Consider the following 25,027-nt stretch of genomic DNA (forward strand, 5'->3'; position numbering starts at 1 on the left):
AAGCAGGGGAACCTTCCGTGCCATGCATGATTTCAAACCATGACGTCTTAGTGTATTACCAACAGTAACCTTGGAAACGGTGGTCCCAGCTCTTTTCAGGTCATTGACCAGCTCCTCCCGTGTAGTTCTGGGCTGATTTCTCACCTTTCTTAGGATCATTGAGACCCCACGAGGTGAGATCTTGCATGGAGCCCCAGTCCGAGGGAGATTGACAGTCATGTTTAGCTTCTTCCATTTTCTAATGATTGCTCCAACAGTGGACCTTTTTTCACCAAGCTCCTTGGCAATTTCCCCGTAGCCCTTTCCAGCCTTGTGGAGGTGTACAATTTTGTCTCTAGTGTCTTTGGACAGCTCTTTGGTCTTGGCCATGTTAGTAGTTGGATTCTTACTGATTGTATGGGGTGGACAGGTGTCTTTATGCAGCTAACGACCTCAAACAGGTGCATCTAATTTAGGATAATAAATGGAGTGGAGGTGGACATTTTAAAGGCAGACTAACAGGTCTTTGAGGGTCAGAATTGTAGCTGATAGACAGGTGTTCAAGTACTTATTTGCAGCTGTATCATACAAATAAATAGTTAAAAAATCATATATTGTGATTTCTGGATTTTTTTTTTTTAGATTATGTCTCTCACAGTGGACATGCACCTACGATGACAATTTCAGACCTCTCCATGATTTCCAAGTGGGAGAACTTGCAAAATAGCAGGGTGTTCAAATACTTATTTTCCTCACTGTAGATAGATAGATAGATAGATAGATAGATAGATAGATAGATAGATAGATAGATAGATGCAAATATGCAAATGGAATAATATTCTACTGAAAAGGTAAATAAAATGTTTGTTTTTAAACAGAAAGTGATTTTTTCCTTTAGTAAGTTTATATAGGAAATGGGAAATCATAGCCAAGGTCACGTACGATCCTCAGCTGAGACGACTGGGAAAGATAAACAACACTCTCTCACTCACACACACTCTCTCTCTCTCACACACACACATACACACACACTCTCTCTCTCTCGCCCCCGTTACCTGGATCTGTGCTGCGCATCCGCGTGGATTCATCTCGCGCCTCATTGTCATTCACTCCGCGTTCATGCGCTTCGCCGCTGCTTCATTTTCCATACGATTTCTGCATCTCGCTGTGGATTGGCTTCTTTTATTTCCAACGCACCAGTCTTAAAGCAAATGATCTGGTCAGCCAGCGATCCCGCAAGTGTTTAGTTCTTCTCCGACTCCGAGGACACAAGAGTGCACGTGCTGTGTCAGGATGATTCCTCGCTGAGGATGCACTATGATGGATGACCCATGGCTGTGATGTTCATGTTCCAGTACCTTCATCTTCTTCTTCATCATGTCTCCAGCAGCTCCGGTCACTGACAGCAGTGCTTCTGATGTCCTGCACGAGCACGAGCACACGGACGCGCCGCGGGAACTGGTGAGTTTCATCCGATGAGGGAAACCTTTGTTACAAACCACGACAGAAGAGAATTCATAGTGTCTTTATTCTGTATGTTTCGCAACATGCAAGATAGAGAAGCTAACACATGCAATACGATTAATGTTTAATTGACACACACATGATGTGTGTGTGTGTGCACGTGAGTGAGAGAGTAGATACACAAAGACACGTTCAAATGCAGTGGCAGACAGTAAAAAAAAAAAAAAAAAAAAACTCATATATGATCATATTTCACCACACAGTCAAATTAATCAAATAAATTATATTATAATTTATTTTTCTTAAAATACTTAGCATTTATATGCACCTGACAAGCGCTGTTCATTTGATCTTATTTTATGATTGTTTGCTTGTATTTAATAATGTTAATAAATGTAAATAATAATGGTATCTAATATTTTGTTGCAATTACTGTCTGTTTTTGCAACAACAAAAATCACATGCCATTGGTAGGTGTGGTAAAATATATAGTAGCCTATTATGTAAAATGTTTATTTCAAAATAATTGTATTAAAAAATATTATTTTATAGATTTACATAAATCCAATATGATTGTATGCATTTATTTAAATTAAAAATATATATATTTTTTTTTCTACTTTTTTTTTTTGTTTGTTTGTTTTTATGAGATTCACCCAATTACTGTTAAGTAACATTTAAGTTGTTTTTAATGATAGATCATATATTTTCATAATGACTTGGCTGCAAAAAGTGGGACCTGAATGTATTTCACAATAGTGCCGATAATGTCTTACTGTGTATTTTCAAATTCAGACACAAACAGAATAAAAAGATTATACTCTTTATGACGTTGAGGAGCATGTTAAGGGCCGTCCTGACTGCAACTAAACCCCAGAAAGTCATTGTCTGTTATGTCATGTTACTAAAATGACCAACTCAAGAGCACTATAATACTCTGAATGAAAGTGGGACACCCCGCTCACACTTCCCAAAATATACAGGACGATCCCAGCAGAGAATCCTCACTATATCTTGACTGAAAGAGCCTCAGGGTTTGGGCTTGAGCACATTACAGAGGCTTTGTTTCACTGCTGAAGTGATTCGTCCCCAGTGCTTGATCTGATTGGATGGTTGGGAACACAGAACGTTAGGAATCTCACGCTGAACACAGATTTAGCTGGTGATTAAAGATGGTGATTAACTCTTGTGATCAGTATTTCCTCAGAAGTGCTTCCCCTTTGGGTTGATGAAGCTCTTTATTCAGTAATTACGTTTCAAAGTGCCTACAAATGATGTGCATGAACACTTGCACTCAAAGAAAAGGGATTTGAACTATAACCTGTTTACAAAATTAAACGGCATGTAATTCACATTCAAAGACCCAATTAGCTCAACTTATGAAGGTCAATGAGGTTTCTGAACTAGTTGAACCACATGTTTCGGCATTAACCACATCAGTTAGTGTCAGAGTAACCCAGTGGTGTTATTTTAATATCACTGATATACTATTATAGTGTTTGTTAATATTTGACATTATAGTTCATGTTATATTTTCTGTTTTCATTGTCATTTCGAGTTTTAGTAATTTTGTTGTTTCTGTTCTTTTTCATATATCTATTTTTAATTTCATTTTAATGAGAAATGTTGAAGTTAATGTTATTATATTTTAAGTAATGCATTTTTTTCATTTTAGTTTTAGTTCATGATAATAACCCTGGTTTGGGCGCATTTTGGTTTATTCCAACATGCAAAATCATTTAAAATCATAATTATTTCCAATGAATGTATCTTGATTATTGTAAACTTGTTTAGATATTTGTATTGGAAAACAGGACAAAAATACTGAGGAAGATATTAATTGTTCGCAATGTATGCAACATTTAACGCCATGACTTTCACAGCAAATTTTAAAGTGTTAAATCCACAGCCATAGTGTTTTTCGGTGTTATATATGGTCCACACTAAATCGAGTTATACTTGCACTTTAAATATTCAGATTATTTCACATAAGACTTTCTGCTCTGATTTAAGTCTGTTTTAAGGCCTTGAGGGCAAATTAAGACTTTTAAAGACTCGCAGGAACCCTAATACATTTATGCCTCATTTGAGCAGCATTAAACAGTCTGTACAATTTTTTAATTAATTGATTAAATTAATTGATTGTATTTGACATAAAGATAACACAGAAACATTGAATATGGTAATTATAAAAAAATATCCTTATAAGAAATGCACCTGGAAATCAATGTATGATTAGATATTCCATCATGAAGTACAGAAAGCTAAATACATAATCAAAATTGTGTCATTATTTTCTCAGGAACATACTGACATAAAAAACTCCTTTTATGAGTCTGTTTGCTACAATATCTATAAATAAAGGCTTTAGATGACATACGATTGCAGTCAAAAGTCTATTCTTAATGTAAAAACCCTCATATCCGTTGTGTGCCCACTAATGTCAGAATCAAACCCACGCCCTTTAGGTTTGGTTAACAACATCATGTTTCATAAACCAATCTTTTTTTTCTGCAGAATGTCCTCATTCAACCTCAAATTCATTGGTCCCTCGGTGACTTCATGTTATTGATCACATTTCTGACATCCTTGAAAGGAAACTCAAATACTAAAAAACAAATTGCATTGTATATTAATGTCTGAGAAATACTTCATAAGGGCTACTTGTCAAAAGTGCTCTGGCTCCCGCTGAGAGCTCCAGTGGTGCGGGCCTCCAGGGGCCATGCTAAAAGGGAGAGCGGATAATTATGGAAGAACGTTATCAATTATTTAATGCCTTCTGCCATGTTAAGGGCATAAGACATGGCATGCAATCTCATACTCAAGAAAAACGTAAGAAATATGAAGCAAACTTACTTTAAATACATGCAACAAGCACAACCTCTGGCCTGCTACTTCCACAAAAGCTCCTGAAATCAACTAAATTAGGCAATGTGATGAAACGGAAGTTGCGATAGTCTTTGTTTACCCCTATTTTGACGTATAATAACAAAGTGAAACGCTTTCTGGAACGAGAACAAATGTGGGCGGGGCTTGATTTTGTCTGTGGGGAATTGATTGGATGGTTGTGGTTTGCTGATCTCATGTGAGTGACAGGTTATTGCCCCGCCCTCATTATCAGAGAAGAGATGTTAAAAGAGGGAGGAGAAGATATTTTGATTAAAGATTACGAGGCACATGAATTTAACAAAAATAATGATGTGCACGGATAAATCATTTATAATAAATACTGCAATATTCCATAAAAAATAAGAAGTCAATTTTGATTTAATGGAATTAATTGAGTGAATGTTTAAATGAAATTAACCCTTGATATGTCACAGCTTGAACAAATACCTTCTAGCTAGGCAAGAGGGGGAGGACTTTAAATCCTGGACTGGATTTTCTACAAACGGGGATGCTTAAATTGATATTAATTCATTTAGCAGATGCTTTTATCCAAAGTTAATTACAAATGAGGAAAATTACAAGCAATTTGTCATCAAAGTCAACAAAATTCCTAGTAATAAATTAGTAATAAACTATTTTTGACTGACAAAATACGGGCGGACACAGAGACAGTGAGTTGTTCAAAATCTTTCTCTTTAGTAAACTCTGTGAACACAAACAATGTTCTCAATGCTGGAGTTCATGTGTAGAGCCCCTGGTGATACTGAGAGCAAAGTTTCATGTTGTGTCGAGCCTTCTTAGTGTTTTAAAAATAGAGATTTTTGATGCTATCATAAAAGTGTCCCTAGCACTCCCATTCACAAGGCAATTTGACCAAAAACTCAAATACGGTCAAACTTAAAAGTGGCGTTTCCATTCTAATTATGCTTTTAAACGAAAGTTCGCCTCGGGTAGATTAACAAAAAGAGCCCAAGTTGCATTTTGGCGAGGGTTACCCTTTAAGATGCGTTTTAGTCGATCGGATCACAAGTAGACGAGGGAGACACATTCCCGTTTACACCTGGTGTTTTAATCCATGTCTTTTGTCCACTTTCATCCTGATTTCTTCGAGGGGAGGCTCTATCAGTGGGTGAATGTATGGGCTTTTTCAGATCTTTCAATCTAATGGACAAAATAAGCTTGAAAAGAGACGACAGAAAAACATACGGAGAGCGTCAGCTTTGGCTTCTGCTCTGACAGCCTCAAGAAAGTGTGTGTTAGAAATCAGGAATGGAGAGAGAACATTGGGTTTGGTACATTTTTCATTTTCAAACCAAACTTGGGTCTTCAGCCGACAGAGTTTAAATCCCGTCTGGCTAGAGCTCTTCCCATAATGTTCACGCATTAGTTCAGTAAGAGGAGAGTTGTCGACTTTTGTGGCTGTTCGACCACATGAGCGTTTACACTACGAAAGCAATCCGGTCTAATGCGTTTTCAACCACACAAACCGTTTTAGACCCCGTTTACACCTGTATTTACACCCAAGTTTGGTTTGAAGATGAAAAACGTACCAAACACAATGTTCTCTCTCCATTCCTGATGTCTAACACACACTCGCAGTGTTCGGCTGGTCTTGAGGCTGTCAGAGCAGAAACTAAAGCTGATAATCTCCTTGTGTTTTTCTGTCGTCCCCGGTCACGTTCATATGTAAATTTATGCGAGCTTATTTCGTCCATTAAATCGAAAGATCTGAAAAATCCATACATTTACCCATCCACAGACCCTCCCCTCAAAGAAATCAAGATGAAAGTGGAAAAAAAGAGACGGATTAAAACACCAGGTGTAAACGGGAATGTCTCCCCCTCGTCTACTTGTGATCCGATCGACCAAAACACATCTTAATATCAGGTGTAAACAAGGCCTTAGAGTGTATGTACATCTCATTTTTTACAGTATAAGACATGCTTTCTTGAATTTTCCCTATGGGTGAAAAACTGCCACAGATCTATTTCGCACTTCTCCAGGGCATTTTTTCACTTCTCCTTTTCTATCATTTATATCTTTACAGCAACGCCCCTTGAAGCAGTCCCTGAGCAAGTCCCTGTGTCGCGACTCGCACTGGAAATGCCTTCTTTTGTCGCTGCTAATGTACAGCTGTGTGATCGCGATGACCTGGTGCCAGGTCACGAAGGTCACGCGTCTCTCCTTCGACAGCGCCTTCAAGGGCAAGTCCATGATGTACCACGACAGCCCCTGCTCAAACGGCTACATCTACATCCCAGTGGCTTTCCTCGTCATGCTCTACGTGGTTTACCTAGTGGAGTGTTGGCATTGTAACTCACGCAGCGAACTTCAGTTTAAAGTAGACCTGGAGAGCATCGCCGAGCGCGTGCATCGCATGCAACAAGCCACGCCTTGCATCTGGTGGAAGGCTATTAGCTATCACTACGTACGCCGGACGAGACAAGTAACTCGCTACCGCAACGGGGACGCTTACACGACCACGCAGGTTTACCACGAGCGCGTGAACACGCACGTCGCCGAAGCCGAGTTTGATTACGGGAACTGCGGAGTTAAAGACATTTCCAAGCACTTAACAGGCCTAGACAGCTTTCCAGTGACCAGGCTACGCTTCACCAAGTGCTTTAGTTTCGCTAACATCGAGTCCGAGAACTCCTATCTGACACAAAGAGCGCGCTTCTTCACCGAGAACGAAGGACTTGATGATTACATGGAAGCTCGTGAAGGAATGCATCTCAAAAACGTTGAGTTTAAGGAATACGTGCTTGCATGTGCAGATCCGGATCGCTTGCCTTGGTACGCGTCGCGGTTTAGCTTCTGGTTGGCGGCGGCACTGACTTTATCCTGGCCGTTGCGCGTCCTAACGGAGTATCGCACTGCGTACCTTCATTATCACGTGGAGAAGCTTTTTGGGTTTGACTATGTCGCCGTTACGCCGCTGGACGAGAGGCCGTTTTGCCGCCACATCCCGCGGGTAAACACCATCGACAGCACAGAGCTCGAGTGGCACATTCGCTCCAACCAGCAACTCGTTCCCAGTTACTCCGAAGCCGTGCTAATGGATCTGGCACAGCAGTCCAGCTGTAACACGTTCTCGTCTCGCGGGATTGGCGCGGCCGGTGGAAGAGGCTTCGGTGGATATCGGCAGAACTGTGAGCGCTGTCATCGGTCCATCAGCAGCTCGTCGATATTCTCGCGTAGCGCGTTGAGCATCTGCAACACTAGCAGTCCGCGATTACCCTTCAGTGGCAGCCGGTTCTCGCTGGGACGTTTGTACGGCTCACGTCGGAGCTGCCTTTGGAGAAGTCACAGTAGTAGCTTAAACGACCCCGGCTGCCCGACGGAAAGCACGCAATGTCTGGCCGGTCAGTCAGCCAATGAGGAGAGCCCACCTTCTCCCCCGGCCTATCAGGACGCGCTGTATTTCCCCGTGCTGATCATCCACCGTAACGAGGGCTGCCTCGGTCATGACCGCCATTCACTGCACCGTAACGGATCCTGTGTGGAGACTTCGTTATAGCGTTTGCAAAAGGACGCTATAAATAAAATAAAAAAATCTGCAAACTGATTATTCTTGATTTGTGGAACAGACTGGTACTGAAACTGCTTCAAATGAGAGAATGCTTAATTGTACAATAGCACAAATGTACAATAACATTAACATTGACAAACGAAAAATTGTTCACATTAAAAACACATTAAGAAAGTACTTTGGGTTTCATTTGAGTTCATGTTGACTTTAAATGAAAATTGCAAATGGAATGGAACTTTTTTTATTTTTTGCTTTGGTGATTCAGAAATGTCAGTTTCAGTGGTTATGCTAAAAATCTGTACTTTCCCCCCTTATGATGATAGCACAGAAATAACTTTAACAAACACTGAATGGGACATAGGCCTAATTATATTTCTTCATAACAAATGCAGTCTGACTTTTATAAGGATATTAAAGGAATAGTTCACTGAAAAATTAACATTAATATCCCATAATTTATGTCTCGTCATACGGCTGTTACCGGAAGCAAGAGATTATAGTTTATAAAGTTATAAATATTTTTCATAGGAAAAACGCATTGTTTCGCTACAGAAGGCCTTTATTAACCCCTTGGAGTCGTAAGGATTACTTTTATGAGGCACGGATTAGCTTTTTTGGGGCTTCAAAAACTCAGGCTCTATTCAATGCCATTACATATTTTTTAATATAACTCTGTGTTGAAAGAAGATAGTCATATACAGCGTGGGTGAGTAAATCATGGGATAATTTAGATTTTTGGGTGAACTATCCCTTCAACACACTTATTCAGCTTCTTAAACATCTGCCAAACTACTTCTCACATTGCATTTGAAGTCAACATGAAATGGCATTCATAACCCATTTTACTTCCATAATAGAACATCTTTTTAAGTACAACAAAAGAAAAGAAAAGAAAAAAAATGAGAAATGGAAAATGATCATTGTAAAAATTTTAAACTTGATGAAGATGAAAAGATGAAAATGAAATTTAAACATCATTCCCAAAAAACATTATTTGCAATAACATGCATTGACAAATCGTTGACATCAAAAACACATTAATAAAGTTAATGTTAATGGAAATTATCTATATTGAATTAAAAAAAAAAACATACTTTGGTCATTCAATCAGAATGCAACAAAACATTTTTACATTTTTGCAATGTATATATATAGATCAACAGCTTTGAAATAACGTGTTTCCTAAAAAAATAAAATCATTATGTCATTAAAAAGGACGATACAGAACAGATGATTCAGTAAAAAATTCTTACAAAGTATTCATAAACCTGTTTCTTTTCTGATCTATTTATGGCAAGAGTGTCGGTGCTTTGAATAATTTAATACATGCAGCCTGAAGGACATGAGAACTTCAAACAAAATACATAATCTTTGAAATGTCCTGCTAGATCATTAATAAACATTATCTTATGCATGTAAGATAATATTTAATACGTAAGGTAGGATCAACTAAAGCATTATTATTATTATTCACATTTTCTGCAACTACCTCTTTTTATATGGAACGTAAGTGCCTCAGACTGTATTATTTTAGTGTTTATGTTGAATTATTTAAAAGCTTATAACGGTTGACATTGCATTTATATAAATGTAAAAGTTACTGTGAAAAGTAAAATATGCTCGGAAAAGCAAATCTAAAAATAAGCCCCACACACAAATAATGTTCAAAATGAGTCTTAAAATTAGAAATATAAATATAGATGCTCATGTTCTGTATCCCTATTCAATCTTGAAACTGCAAAGTCGAGGGCAAATATTTGCTGCAGAAATAGATATGTCTTTGTTCACTTACTGTACATCAGCACCAAAAATGATCCTTTGTTTTCAGAGAATCAGAACTCATTTAAAGCATTGGCAAAATAATCTATAAAAGCCCAACCTAACTGCATAATGTATGACAGTATAGAGTTAACCTCTGCATGACCTCTGACCTCCGACAGATAGTGAAGCACAGGCTCAAGCTCACAATCTTTCTGTTTCCAAATCAGTTTAAAACAGCCCAACATTTGTTTTTATTATTATTCATTTTCAATAATTTCATAATTATGATATTCAATTATGTCTGGGTCATATTTCACTCACTAAAAATTAAAAGGAAAATATTTTGCATAATTAAACCACTTTTTCAAGACAATTAGGCACATTTCCCTTTCAAATGGTGATTACTATATTTGTGAAATTATAATAATAATAATTTTCTACAAAAAAACAACAACACAGAAATCTGAATGCTATTTTCTTTATGCAAAATAAATTAAAATAATTTCTTATTTTATTCTTTTAATTTTAGGGCAAACAATTATCCAGACAATACACTACAGGTCAAAAGTTTGGAATAATTAAGATTTTTTAATGTTTCTGAAAGAAGTTTCTCATGCTCACCAAAGCTGCATTTATTTGATTAAAAATACAATAAAAAGAGTAATATTGTGAAATATTATTACAGTTTAAAATAACTGTTTTCTATGTGAATATATAGTAAAGTGTAATTTATTCCTGTGATCAAAGCTGAATTTTCAGCATCATTACTCCAGTCTTCAGAGTCACATGATCCTTCAGAAATCACTCTAATATGATGATTCGCTGCTTAATCATTATCAATTATTATTGGTGCTCAATTATTAATTTACATTTACATTTAATCATTTAGCAGACACTTTTATCCAAAGCGACTTAAAAATGGTGGTTCTTACTGTTATCAATGTTGAAAACAGTTTTTGCTGTTTAATATTTTTGTGAAAATCATGATACATTTTCAGGAATTTTTGATGAACAGAAAATTCAATTCTTAAATTAAGGACATAATAAATGTCTTTCACAGGGGTAAATTACATTTTACTATATATTCACAGTTCTTTCAAGTTGTGATAATATTTCACAATATTGCTGTTTTTGTTGTATTTTAAATAAAATAAATGCAGCCTTGAGCAGAAGAGACTTCTTTTTCAAAAACATAAAAAAAACACAATTATTCCAAACTTTTGACCGGTAGTGTATTAGGCTAATCGACAGAATTCAAGAGATTCATCCTAGTATGCACATTAGAGGACCAAGAGTTTCCAGGTGACCACATTTTGTAACTTTGGAAAGAAAATCTGTTCTGTCCTGATATATTATAATAGGAAACATTTTGTATAACAAAAATAAACTTTTATGTGCACAGAAAATGTCACAATTTTGAAGGCAATTGTTTATTTGACCATTATATGTGTGCATACAGTAAACGTCAATGTGACTTTGGATGTATTGAATAACGAGATAGTGTGTGTGTGAGAGTGTGTGTGTGTGTGTGTGTGTGTGTGTGTGTGTCAATAATCAGTATGACAGAAAGTGATTATTTCTCCTGAATGTTTTATGACATTGAGTGGAAAGTCTATTCATTAAATATCACACTGACCAAATGATACTTTATAATCATGGATGATTATTGTAATTCCCTGCCGTTCTGATGCCATGGACGATGTTCAGTGGAAATAGAGCTTACACAATAACCAGTGTCATATATCAGTCTGTAAACACTATGTTGACTATATGTGGCATATCTCAGGTTAGATGCCAAACGTGTGTAAAAACTGAATAAAACTCCTGGTCTTTTGGTGAATTTGCATCTGTGTGCATTATCTTTCATCAAAAATGTAATGAAAGCAATTTCCTTTTCGACTAATGTCGCCTGGTCTGTGTGGACTAGTCAAAAATGATAATTAATAAGCTTTTAGGCATTCATTCAGGTCTGGCTCCAGGTACAGATAAAAGTTTGGGGTCTGTAAGATTTTTGTTTTGTTTTTTGAAAGCTCAACAAGGCTGCATTTATTCATCAAAAATACAGTAAAAACAGTAATATTGTGAAATATTATTACAATTTAAAATAACAGTGAATATATATTAAAGTGTAATTTATTCCTGTGATCAAAGCTGTATGTTCAGCATCATTACTCCAGTCTTCAGTGTCACATGATCCTTCAGAAATCACTCTAATATGAGGATTTGATGCTCAAGAAACATTTCTGATTATTATCACTTGAAAACAGTTGTGCTGCTTCATATTTTTGAGAAAACCGAGATAAAAAAAAATTGTGTTCTTTAATGATAGGAAAGTTCAGAAAATGTCACTTTTGATCAATTTAATGCATCATTGCTAAATAAAAGATTTGTAAAACTCTTATGGATCCCAAAATCTTTTAACAATAGTGTCCATAACACTATGGATCATTTTGGGACACCATTTTTATTTCTTGTTGAATAAGTCAAATGCGTTTAATGTTCACATTAAAGTATAAAGCGGTGCATGATGTCCGACAAATACTTTCACTGTGAGTTTTATATCATGATGTATAAATGCTTGATGAAAAGGACAGCGTCTTTAAACTTCAACTAACAGCGATGAAGCGAAGTGGGAAAATAACTGGTCAGCATTTCTACACTGAAGGAGATCTTCAACACACTCACTGTCAGAGACCTTTGCCACTCAACAAACGGCTCGCTAATCATGAGCTAATTCTTCTGCAGGAGTCATATCACTGACAGTCTGTCATGCACTGCTAATCATGAGCCAAACACACTGATCTTACAGGACGATGACCACAACTATATCAATAACCATTAGCGTCCACCCCAGCGCACAATATCGTTCTGGGATGCGCTTCCCGAAGCCGGTTGCAAGTTCCATCATTACCACTACAATTCAACTGAACTTAGTTGGATAGTTGGATAACGATGCTTTCGGGAAACGTATCCCTGTTTATTCTGAGAGCCACTGCAGTTTTGACGTCTGTCGCTTTAAATGCTCGAGCTATTTAAAGCAGGATGGATTCTGATTGGCTGTCTGTGTTTTTATCGTTCATCAGCTGGAAAAAAATCCCTCTGAAAGTGATTTCGTTCCTCTGTGCCGTCACCGCCCAACTAGCAAAAAGTCGTCTATTAGACGTTGAATAGACGTAAATCTTCAACGTCTAATTACGACTTTTCAACGTTGAAAACAGGTTGATCCTTAACGTCTTGATGGAATATGTAAAACTCTTTAAATTCATTTGAGATAATAATGAACATGGTTTGGTAGTTCGTTTTTCTCCGTTATTTTAGCATGTATAACAGACTTATCCTGTCTTAGATGATCAGTTGAAAACAGTCCGGCCGAATTAGTTGAAATCACGTCGTAAACCAGTCCAAGGCGGACCGACTTATTTTCAACCATATTTCAACGTTGAAAGACAGTAATTGTTTACTGGGCATTACAGTTGTGGTGTGAACTCTGCTATTCTTTTACATTTAGAACTATATCTTTATCATTATCGTTATAGTTATCATCCTTGTTCTTGTTTGTGTATTTCCATTTAAATGTAATGTAAAATGTAAATACAGTCAAACCAAAAATGATTCAGACACCAGATATAATTTTGTATATTTTTTTACTAGTGTGTGCAGGACACTATAGTTCATTTATGTAAGTGAGGAGAGCAAAATAAAGTAAACTGTGACATATTATACCCAAAAATTCTTCATACAGTGACTACGAGTAAAATATATAAAAATTTGCTAGCAAAAATGATTCAGACACTTTGAGCTGATCATGTTCTGCTGAAGTGTGTTTTCTTTAATTGCTAATGCTCTTTTCACACACAGACTGAACAAAATAAAGCATTGCTTGGTGATTGGTTGAGCTAAACTGGTATTATCTAATAGTGTAGTTAAATTTAACAGCTGACAGATATTCAACATAATTCATGTGTGAGACAGTCTAACAGAAGGACGGACAAAACCAGTGAAACATCAACTGATTTGATAACTCATATTTAATAACCATTTTCTGAACTATAGCGAATAAACTGTGATAATGTGAGAAAGGTGTCTGAATACATTTTTATTAAATCAATTTTAATTTCATTGTTTAAGAATAATAGATCTAGTAAGAGTAATTTTGGTCATTTTTTAATTAGTTTTCAGTGTTTTTCAGTGGCCAGTAATGACTCCCTGCTGACTCTACTTTGGCACTGGGATCACAGTTGTGATTGATTTTTGCGGGCAGCCTTGACCTGATTGGTGCGGAGAGCCTGAGCGATGCAGTACTCACTGTCCTGACCCACATCGGTCAGCCGGATGTCACACTCCAACACACTGCTGTTGTGGGACATCCCTTCCTCCAGAAGCTTTCCGCCGTCCTGTAGCAGACACACACACACACACAGATGTGACATTTTATTTGGATTACGCACAAATCAGAGACATAACTGTGAGAGAGGGTCATTAAATAAGTCCTAGGGTTGATTGATTTCATTCAGGACTTTCTACTTTAAACTAAAGTGAACAAGAAATGGTATTTGCTTCCAAGTAAAACATGTTAAATGAGAAAAATAATAGGCGATACTTGATTTTATCTATCATTAATGAACGTGACGGTAAAAAGAGCTCAGTTACATGAGAGTAAAAGTTAAAAAAGACAACATTTCACCACAACCAAATATTAAACAGTGGCGAATTGGCGATTTATTAAGACCTATACCACCGTTCAAACGTTTAAAGGGGGGGTGAATTGCTATTTCATGCATACTGAGTTTTTTACACTGTTAAAGAGTTGGATTCCCATGCTAAACATGGACAAAGTTTCAAAAGTTAAGTTGTACGTTTGAAGGAGTATTTTTGTTCCAAAAATACTCCTTCCGGTTTGTCACAAGTTTCGGAAAGTTTTTTTCGAGTATGGCTCTGTCTTACGTAAGATAGAGCGGAATTTCCTTATATGGGTCCTAAGGGCACTTCTCCGCGGCCGCGCGCGCACTCGCAGACCAGACAGAGAGAGAAGAGAGCGAAAGCAGTACGTTACCTCAAAGCGCTATGCTCGGCTTTTAGGGAAGTCAATGTCACCAAAGAAGTGGGTTTTTGGTGACCCTGCACAGATTCCCAAAGAACCCAGCGTTAAGGGAATAGTGGATGGAGTTTGTTTTTTCGAAGCATCAACGGAGGTTGTGCACGACTCTTTGTTCCCTGCATTTCGACGATGATTGTTTTATAAACAAAGCCCAGATCGACTTATTTGCAGATCGTCTAATGCTTAAGGATCGAGCAGTCACGGTGAGTAAACTACTTCAAATGTCTCTCTGTGTTGTTGTTAGATCAGTTAGCACAGCTATAGCACACCGCCCACACGGCCCGCCCCCAGCCGCTCGGTTTTTTCCGGAAAGACTCGGTACAGCCAATCTTTAACTTATAAATATAATAAAACTAAAGACGTTTTGGAGATATGAAGGATGCAATACTACTCTATAGGTACTCAAGATTAACAGGAGATTGAGTGAAAATGAGCATTTGAAGGAAGTCTCTATGCTCACAATTTATGTGATCAAAAATACAGTAAAAACAGAACTATTGTGAAATATTATTATAATTTAAAATAACTGTGTTCTATGTGAATATATAGTAAAATGTAATTTATTCCTGTGCTGTATTTTCAGCATCATTACTCCAGTCTTCAGTGTCACATGATCCTTCAGAAATCATTCCAATCATTAATTATTATTGGTGCTCAATTATTAATTTACATTTTCTAATATGATGATTTGATGCTCAAGAAATTATTATTATTATTATTCAGGATTCTTTGATGAATAGCAAGTTCAAAAGAACAGCATTTATTTGAACATTTATAGAAATATTTTTGTAACATTATAAATGACTTTTGATCAATTTAATGCATCCTTGCTCAACAAAAGTATTAATTTCTTTAAAAAAATCGTACTTACCCCAGACTTTTGAACAGTACTGTATAATTTTCACCTTGTGGATGTTAAAATGGGCACTGACACTGAACACTGAAGGAAGTATCCAAGCCATAGCAACACACTAGGCGTAAATTACTAAGTTTTTGGTGTTATTGTTAAGCTTTGCGGCATAAAATGATTTAATAAATGAGAAAGGCTGCATTACGACTAGATACAATATTTTAACATTAACCACTAACTGAAAAAGGTCATATCAGAAGCATTTTGATGAAAGAAAATCATCCATAACATGAACTGATGGTAAAAGACCCGTAACATGTATTAAGAAAGCAAATTTTGATTTTATGTAATGCTTTTGATGAATTCATGTCATTTTTTTTTTTTTTATGATCAGACCATCATAATTCAGCATGACTTTGCATCAGATTTGATGGTTAATGCTGAATATCTCTCCTGTAAATGGCATCGCACTATCCGAAGGTTGAAGTACTCCGATGACGAAGCGTATCACATTTTACAGCACAGCTGCAAACTCTACATTTCACATTAAGATCTCTGGACTCTGAGTGTGCAGACTAATGCTTCGGGTGGGTAGCGCCAGAGCTCTTTCCGGAATGAGAGGCAATTGTTTGAAATATGATTTGCCTTGAAACAGAGATGGGAGGAGCGGATAAATGCAGGAACCATTTGGACGATCCGTCCCAGGAGAGAGGTAATCCCCATCCCACATGTCTGTGTGTTAGCGCACATCTATCCTGCTGCCATGAATAATTGAACGTGAACGACAGGGCTGTATCGTTTCATATTCACCTCTTTACAGACAATTAAATGCTTTAAAACAGGCCTTTGTTTTTCATTGAAAGAAAAAAAGGGAATATTAGAGACAGCAAATGTTGCAATATGATGCTGGGGTTTTAGTGGTGGTTTCCAGAATGTTCCTTCTTGTTACCGTAATTTGTTTTCCACTTGTCACTATGTAAGATTTATTTCCACCCATTTTAACATCCAGGAAAGGAAAATGTGATTTTTGTCTTGTTTTCCAGTACAAATATTACAAATAATACATTTACTTGAAATGCAAAATAACAAAATATTGAGTATTGTTTTCTGAATATTTGATCAAAATTTTGTGAACTTTATGCCAAAAATGAGAGAAAATATCTACGAAAATAAAAAATAAAATGTTAGGTTAATTTTCTAACCCCATTGGCAGATTTTTTTCTTCTTGTTTTATTAATTTTTTCTTGTTTAATTTTGACGCATTTCTCAGAAAACATCTTGTGTTCTTCTTGTACTGAAAAACAAGACAAAAATACTGAATATAAGAAAAATCATGTTTTTTTATCTTACCTGAAGAATGTTTAGATATTTTACTGTAAAACAAAGATAATACAGAATATAAAATATAACAAAAATACAGATGCAAAATAACAAAATATTAAGTTTTGTTTTCTGAAAGAATTATCAAAATTAAGTGGTGCTAAAAATTAGAAAAACATCTGCCAATGGGGTAAGAAAAAATAAACCTTTAATTAGTTTTTTCTTACCATATTGGCAGGTATTTTTTGTTTTAATTTTTGTTTAATTTTTTTCCCCCTTGTTCTTGTTTAATTGAGCGTCTTTGTTTATTTATACTGGAAAACAAGGCAAAAATACTGAGTACGAAAATCACGTTTTACAGTGAATTTTGAAAGTTTATTCAAATTTATCTTACTTTAAGAATGTTTGGGATTTTTTAGTGGAAAACAAGACAAACTCACTTTTTGCAGTGTTCTATATTGGTTGAAAAGTTGTGATTTGTCCCTTTTTTAGATGAGAATGTGTTCAATTTCCTATTCTCAGGTTTACTCACGACTCCCAGTCTGTTGTTGGACAGGTTTAGGCTCTTGAGGGTCCAGTTCTCCATCAAAGCCTGAGACAGCGCCACGGCCGTGGGCTCCGACATGTTATTTCCCCCCAGGTGAAGGTTCTCTAAGGTCTTGTTCATGATCAGAGCCTGAGCCAGAGCTTGACCCCCTTCATCCCCGATGCGGTTGAGCCTCAGGTTGAGGGACATCAGCGTGGCGTTTCTGGCCAGAGCATGAGCCAGTGCCTGAGCTCCTGAAGCTCTTATCTGGTTGTTGCAGACGACCAGCCTCTTCAGCTGACTGCGGTTCAGAAGCTTCCCGATGGCCCGGGCTCCGCGGTCGCTGATGTGATTATGTGAAAAGTCCAGCTCCTGCAGGGACGGGTGATCCAGCAATTGACTCACAAGCATGCAACACTTCTCATCGTCCACCTTACTGCGATGGATCCTGAAGACCTGGTGAGAAAAGTTGGAATTTAACAACCAAATGTCAACACAGATGCTCTGACGAATGCCAGGACAAAAAAAGCACCATAAAATGAGTCCATATGACGTGCGTGCTATATATCAAGCCTTCTGGAGTCATATCATGATTTTGTATGAAGACCAGGCATAAATGTAAGATGTATGGACTTCTTTTATGATGATTTCATGTCCTTCTTGGAGCTTGACAGTTCTTGATCACTATATGCTTTATTTGTATGAAGAAAACAGTGTGAACATTCTGCTAAACATCTCCTTTTGTGTTCCACAGGAAAAAACTGAAGACTTAAAGTCCCCCTGTAGTCAATCATTTTATCCCTTAGAACTCATCTTTGATCACCAAAATGACATTGGAAAAAATCCTTGGAAAAAAATGTGTCATGCCTTAAAATAGCTTGAATGTAACTCGACACCCTTGCCTCATTTAGTATGCGCGGTTCTATGAATATGCAAATGAGCCCCGCCTCCACTCACTCACTCAGCTCAGAGATCCACTGGTTGACGATCACACGTTGATCTGATTGGTTACAAGGTAGTTTGTGACGTCAGAAACACCAGCGATTTCAAAGCGTGTTTTTGAGACTGTCTTTGGTTCACTGCAGTTTTAAGGAGGAAATACTCAGCAATGGTGTCGACTTATGAATTTACACATGTTCATCTTAAAGCATATTAAAAACACCACATAGACATATAAACAACATTAAAAGCTGGATTTTCACCACAGGGGGACTTTAAAGGGTTAGTTCACCCAAAATTTTTAATTCTGTCAGTAATTACTCACCCTCATGTCGTTCCAAACCCGTAAGACTTTCATTCATCTTCAAAACACAAATGAAGATATTTTTGATGAAATCTGAGAGATTTCTGTCCCTCCATTGACAGCTACGCAACTACCACTTTCAAGCCCCAGAAAGGTAGTAAAGACATAATTAAATGAATCCATGTGACTTTTCAGTGGTTTAACCTCAATTTTATGAAGCGAGTGCTTTGTTTGCGCAAAAAAACAAACATAAATTACCACTTTATTAACAAAATATGAATTTCACGAGAGCACCACAATGTGTGCGTGTTGTGTTGACACATAGCAGACATTGTTGAGTGAATGCTCTTTGGAAATTAATATTATATAAAATAAAGTGGTAAATTATGCTTTTTTTTGCGCAAACAACTGCACTCATGTTGCTTCTCAAAAATTGAGGTTAAACCACTGGAGCCACATGGATTCATTTAATGATGTCTTTACTACCTTTCTGGGGCTTGAAAGTGGTAGTTGCGTAGCTGTCAATGGAGGGACAGAAATCTCTCAGATTTCATTAAAAACATCTTAATTTGTGTTCTGAAGATGAACGAAAGTCTTACGGCCGGGTTTGGAACGACATGAGGGTGAGTAATTACTGAGAGAAGTTTCATTTTCGGGTGAACTATCCCTTTAACGTGATCCTATATTTTGCATAGCCTATAAAATGTTTCTGAAAACTGAAGAAAAAGAAAAAAAAACACTAATAATAACAATTAACTGAACCTGTAAAGTCTTGCAGGAATTGAGGGCTTTTGCCAGGGATTCACAGTCTCTGAAGGTGAACTCAAACAAATTCCACTCAAAGTTCATGCCGCATCCTTTCACTCCATACGCCACGCTCAGCTCCTCCAGGTTCGGGAGTTTGTCGAGCAGAATCCGGAAATCAAAGTGATCAATGGAGGGTCCTTCACTGCCCATATCACTGGCACAATCCGAACGATCGTCCTCGTCAAAGCTGGGCGGCTCTTTGATGGGCGGCAGCAGCTGAGAGACTTTAAGGCGCTTCACGTAGATTCCACACAGTGGCACCAGATCCAGGACGGTCTTGGTGTCGGTTGCATCTGGGATGAAGAGTTCAATGATGTTCTCTAGGTGCCGCTCGAAGAACATGCGTTTCCAGCTGTTGCCGTATGTGGAGACGTCACAGAGACGCCAGCGACCTTCACAGCAGCGCTTCCAGTAGCTCTCATCACTGATGAGGTTTGCGCTGACGGTCAAGGGAAGAGACGCTGGCAGTCGCTGGAGGACATACGCTTTATAGTTGGGCATGAGTTCATCCAGAATGGGGTTCTCTGCAAAATATTAATGCACAGTACAGGCTCATGTGCAAATTGAGAACATTCTTTCATTAATGACATCTGCAAACAACTACAATACACTCTCAAAACATGGCACAAAAGCTGTCACTGGGGCAGTACCCTTCAACATTTCTCACATTATCACAGTTTATTCGCTATAGTTTAGAAAATAGTATTAAATATGAGTTATCAAATAAGTTGATATTTGACTGGTTTTGTCCATCCTTCTGTTAGACTGTCTCACACATGAATTATGTTGAATATCTGTCAGCTGTTAAATTTAACTACACTATTAGATAATACCAGTTTAGCTCAACCAATCACCAAGCAATGCTTCATTTTGTTCAGTCTGTGTGTAAAAAGAGCATTCGCAATTAAAGAAAAAACACTTCAGCAGAACATGATCAGGTCAAAGTGTCTGAATCATTTTTGCTCCCAAATTTGTATAAATTTTACTGGTAGAATTTTTGGGTATAATATGTCACAGTTTACTTTATTTTGCTATTCTCACTTACATAAATGTGACCCTGGACCATAAAACCAGTCACATGGGTACATTTTTTGAAATTGAGATTTATACATCATCTGAAAGCTGAATAAATAAGCTTTCCATTGATGTGTGGTTTGTTAGGATAAGACAATATTTGGCAGAGATACAACTATTTGGAAAATCTGGAATCTGAGGGTGCAAAAAAATCAAAACATTGAGAAAATCTCCTTTGAAGTTGTTCATTTATGTTCATGATTGTGCAGCATTCATTCACAAAAATAAATGTTAAATATATTTACGGTAGGACATTTACAAAATATCTTCATGGAAGATGATCTTTACTTAATATCCTAATGATTTTTGGCATAAAAGAAAAATCGATAATTTTGACCCATACAATGTGTTGTTGGCTATTGCCACAAATATACCCGTGCGACATGTGACTGGTTTTGTGATCCAGGGTCACAAATGAACTATAGTGTCCTGCACCCACTAGTAAAAAAAAAAATATATATATATATATATCTGGTGTCTGAATCATTTTTGGTTTGACTGTATGTGCCTTATTTACCCATAAAGGGCCATATTAGTACCTAAATGGTACATATTAGTAGCTAGTTTTTTGAGCATCAAATCATCATATTAGAGTGATTTCTGAAGGATCATGTGACACTGAAGACTGGAGTAATGATGCTGAAAATTCAGCTTTGATCACAGGAATAAATTACACTTCACTATATTCAAACAGAAAAAAAAGCTGTTTTAAATTGTAATAATATATGTCACAATATTACTGTTTTTCTTTGTATTTTTAATCAAATAAATGCAGCCTTGGTGAGCAGAAGAGACTTCTTTTAAAAACATTAAAAATCTTACCGATCCAAAACTTTTGACTGGTAGTGTAAAGTTATATATATGAAGATAATTCTTAAGGTGCGTTTACACTATTCTTGGTTCTTTTGGTCCGATATATAGAGTGAATATGAAGCTTATACTTATGGTGGTGGTTATATGAGTGAATAAACTAAATGTATAATGTGACCCTGGATCACAAAACCAGTCACATGTTGCACGGGTATATTTGTGGCAATAACCAACAATACATTGTATGGGTCAAAATTATCGCTTTTTCTTTTATGCCAAAAATCATTAGGATATTAATTATCCTAAGATATTAGTAAATATATAAAACATTTATTTTTGTGAGTGAATACAGCACAATCATGAACATAAATGGACAACTTTAAAGGTGATTTTCTCAATGTTTTGATTTTATGGCACCCTCAGATTCCAGATTTTCAAATATTGTCCTATCATAACAAACCATTCATCAATTGGAAAGCTTATTCATTCAGCTTTCAGATGATGTATAAATCTCAATTTAAAAAAATTGACCCATGTGACTGGTTTTGTAGTCCAGGGTCACAAATGATAGGCTACATTTGTATTGTTTACCTTCAAAGTGTTTTATAATATGCTGTAGGCAGAGTGTTGTTAGTGAAGGAACCAGTGCCAGCGACCAGTCAGGATCCTCCGCGATGAGGCTGCGCATTTTCCGCCCGTCAGCGACTCCGTTCGCCGGCCTCATTCCCCTGGGTCTCCGTGAAGACTGACTTTGAGACATACCGCTAAAACTGACAGAAAGCAACACCTTTAACAATCAGAGACATTAAATATGACTCATATAAATAAATATAAAATATAATATTGCTGCAGAGGTCAACAACTTTTCTTGATGGACGCAATTGTGTATTTACTAAGCGAGTTTTCCCGTTAAAATAGTCGATACTAATGAATAAAATAACGAATTTGAATAGAATATACATTATGTTAATTCATTAAATAGTTAAACACTTCGAAATGTTGACGACTTACTTTCAGTTCCTGTGTAACGTTTGATGTTACCATGGTAGCAGAGACGTGCTCGCGCCCTGGCGTTCCGTCACTTGCCGCTGATCACGCGCCTATGTGATGTGTGAAACAAACAGCCTCACACATGATTAAAATAAACCATTATCCACACCATCATTACACTGTAAGCCAGAAGACGACAGAAGAAACGTTAAAGAATGAAGAACGAGGGATGTCAGTCTAAAAGTTTAAACGCGCATATAGAAGATAAAGGTCTGGGAAATGTACGGCTATTTTCACTTAGCTTTTTATCTAAAATATAAAAAAGTAAAGTTTCATATTTTGACATAAAACACAAAAACAAATGTTTTGTTTAATAATATAAATAAATAAAAATGTCATACACATGACAGATGACACTGCACAGATTGTAATGTGATGATTCACATAAATTAATGTATTTCTGCATCACACAAGAAATAACATTTCAAATTGGTTTTGCAGTTCAAACAAGCCCATGAATTCACTTCAAAGACATGCAAATCACTGTGAATGAGGGCATCACCTCATGCAAATGTGGGGCAGACCATGCAAATCATAATCATAATAATACTCTAAAAAATGCTGGGTTGTTTTTTCAACCCAAACGCTGGGTTGAGACTGATGCTGGGTTGATGTAACCCAATTTGGGTTGAAAATCGTTCTTAATCTGTAACCCAGCGGTGCTGGGTTGGGAACGCGGACGTGAAAGAGAGCACGCACGTCACGCAACAACACGGACGACACCAGTCGGAGAAGCCGCCATTTTCTTAGCGCCTTCAGGTGGAAGCAAAGAAAAGACGTGTATGCAATTTATGGTAAGTAAATATACAAATTTCAAGTAGTTATCAATTGGTTTTTATCCAAGAGTATTTTGAGATTTCGTGGAAGGTGGAAAAGTCAGAAAAGAGCTTATATGGAAATATTCGCGGTTTTTGCCTCAAGTCTTAACTGCCGCTTTTTATTGGTTTTCTGTCTTATTTCCAAAAATTCTGTTAATAGAGTCTGTTATCAACATTTATTACATGGCTTGGTTGAATACCAATGTAGAAGACGGTCTGTTTGATTTCTTGATAACAGACCGCTGCAGTATAACACACCGTTGCCATGAAAAACAGAGCGTTGCTATGGATGCGGAACGGACTATTTTCTTTAGCGGAAGCTTTTAAATCAATAAACTCCTTTTTAAATCAATATTTTGTCCCGTTCAGCCTGTCGGGGTTGTTATTCGCTATAACAACCGCCTCGCTATACATTATCCCTTACATATTCAATATTTCTCTAACGATTTTACTGTATAAACGCAGTTTTACGCTCTCAGCTCAATTGAGATTAACCTCACGGCCGAATGACAGCCGCGCTGCGCCTCATACGCTCTGCTCAGTGGACTACGTTAGGAAGAAAGTGCGCCACACTGTCATCGCGACGCTGGCCTTAGGAAGGGAAAAGTTGTAAGTCCATTTTTAAAAGTTAATTGTTATTGTTAATTGTTAATTTTTGCTTCTGAATATGTTAACTTTATTATATATGATTTGCTGTATTAGCTACGGGTTTGATTCGGTGAAGTTTAACTTACTTTGCTAACGTTAGCTTGGTCTTCTGTCAGAACATACTTCACAAATTTTCCGCTCTGCTTTCGTTTAACTGTATAATAGTAACAGTAGATATTATTAATTTAATATGAGCATACTATTCACTATACTTACATTTTTACCTTTTTAATTTTTTTTAATTTTTTTTTACGTTACCTCGACCGCCATTTTGTCCGTGCCACTCCCGGGATAAGTTGGAGATAAGAGCTTTTCTCAAGTTTTCTGTGATAATAAAATGCCTTTTGACTGACATTAATTTTTGTAAATAATGGTTTAGTTGAATTAACAGAAATGTGAATGTGCACATCATGAAACAATATATTGTGCAGACCTAACATACTGTAAAAATGCATACATGTGCATTACCATTACATTTTTCTATTAAAGGAATCAATTGAAGAGCTTGCAACTACACCTACTATATCAAGGGAGCAGCAGCACAGGATATCTGTGGAGCAAGTAGCAGCATTTGTAAGTTTGTGTTTATTGATTTCTTGTTTTGGGACCAGACTGTTGCTAGAAAAGGAGTTGTCTTTTTTTCTTTTTTTTTGCATTAAATTAAAGAAATTTGTAGGATGTTTTTCTTTTAAACTAAAATATTTTTTTTTAGAACGTAAGAGACATCCTTCTTGCAACACCCAATGGCAGAGGTATTGTAGATACTATTGAAAACAAGCACTGCATTTCACTTAAAGAGAGACAAGCCATGGTTCGGATCTTGGTGTCACATCTTATTGAACGCTTTGGAGAAAAGTGAGTACACATTTTCAATACAAATTAAAGTAAAACATTTTAATGCTAAAATATTTTTTGATATATTAAATGTCTTGGTGTGTACATTTGTACTATTGTTAAAATTCAAAATATGACATTTTTTCTTCTAGCCCAAGTGCAGGTACAAAAGTCACCCTTGCTTCATCAGTAGTTGAACAGTTTCCATGCCTTAAGGATTGCCAGGGTAAAGGCTATGTGAGTACAGTGTCTAACACAGGGATGTGATTTTGCTGTATTTATACGGACTTCTGTTTTTCTGAACTTAGAAGTATGAAATAATTG

General features: G+C 36.8%; 2 protein-coding genes across 3 annotated transcripts; one reads left to right on the plus strand and one right to left on the minus strand.

Annotated features, from left to right (window-relative positions):
- Positions 1–1,148: 1,148 nt before the first annotated feature.
- On the plus strand, positions 1,149–8,738 carry tmem151ba (transmembrane protein 151Ba). Its single transcript, XM_079888851.1, has 2 exons — positions 1,149–1,440; positions 6,380–8,738. Exons 1-2 carry the CDS (start codon positions 1,357–1,359, stop codon positions 7,850–7,852), a joined length of 1,557 nt encoding a protein of 518 aa, XP_079744977.1. The 5' UTR covers positions 1,149–1,356; the 3' UTR covers positions 7,853–8,738.
- Positions 8,739–13,786: 5,048 nt separating this feature from the next.
- Positions 13,787–22,425, minus strand: drc5 (dynein regulatory complex subunit 5). 2 transcript variants are annotated; one of them, XM_079889006.1, is made up of 5 exons: positions 22,365–22,425; positions 21,945–22,117; positions 19,425–19,993; positions 17,426–17,875; positions 13,787–14,019 (listed from the first exon to the last, which is right to left on the minus strand). In XM_079889006.1, the coding sequence occupies exons 2-5, from the start codon at positions 22,111–22,113 to the stop codon at positions 13,858–13,860; spliced, it is 1,350 nt and encodes a 449-aa protein (XP_079745132.1). In that variant the 5' UTR covers positions 22,114–22,117; positions 22,365–22,425; the 3' UTR covers positions 13,787–13,857. The 2 variants fall into 2 exon arrangements, with proteins under 2 accessions (XP_079745132.1, XP_079745131.1); XM_079889005.1 differs by having other exon boundaries at positions 21,945–22,123; positions 22,365–22,418.
- Between the last annotated feature and the right edge of the window lie 2,602 nt (positions 22,426–25,027).

The sequence above is a fragment of the Squalius cephalus genome, assembly GCF_949319135.1.
Source record: "Squalius cephalus genome assembly, chromosome: 12".
NCBI lineage: Eukaryota > Metazoa > Chordata > Actinopteri > Cypriniformes > Leuciscidae > Squalius > Squalius cephalus.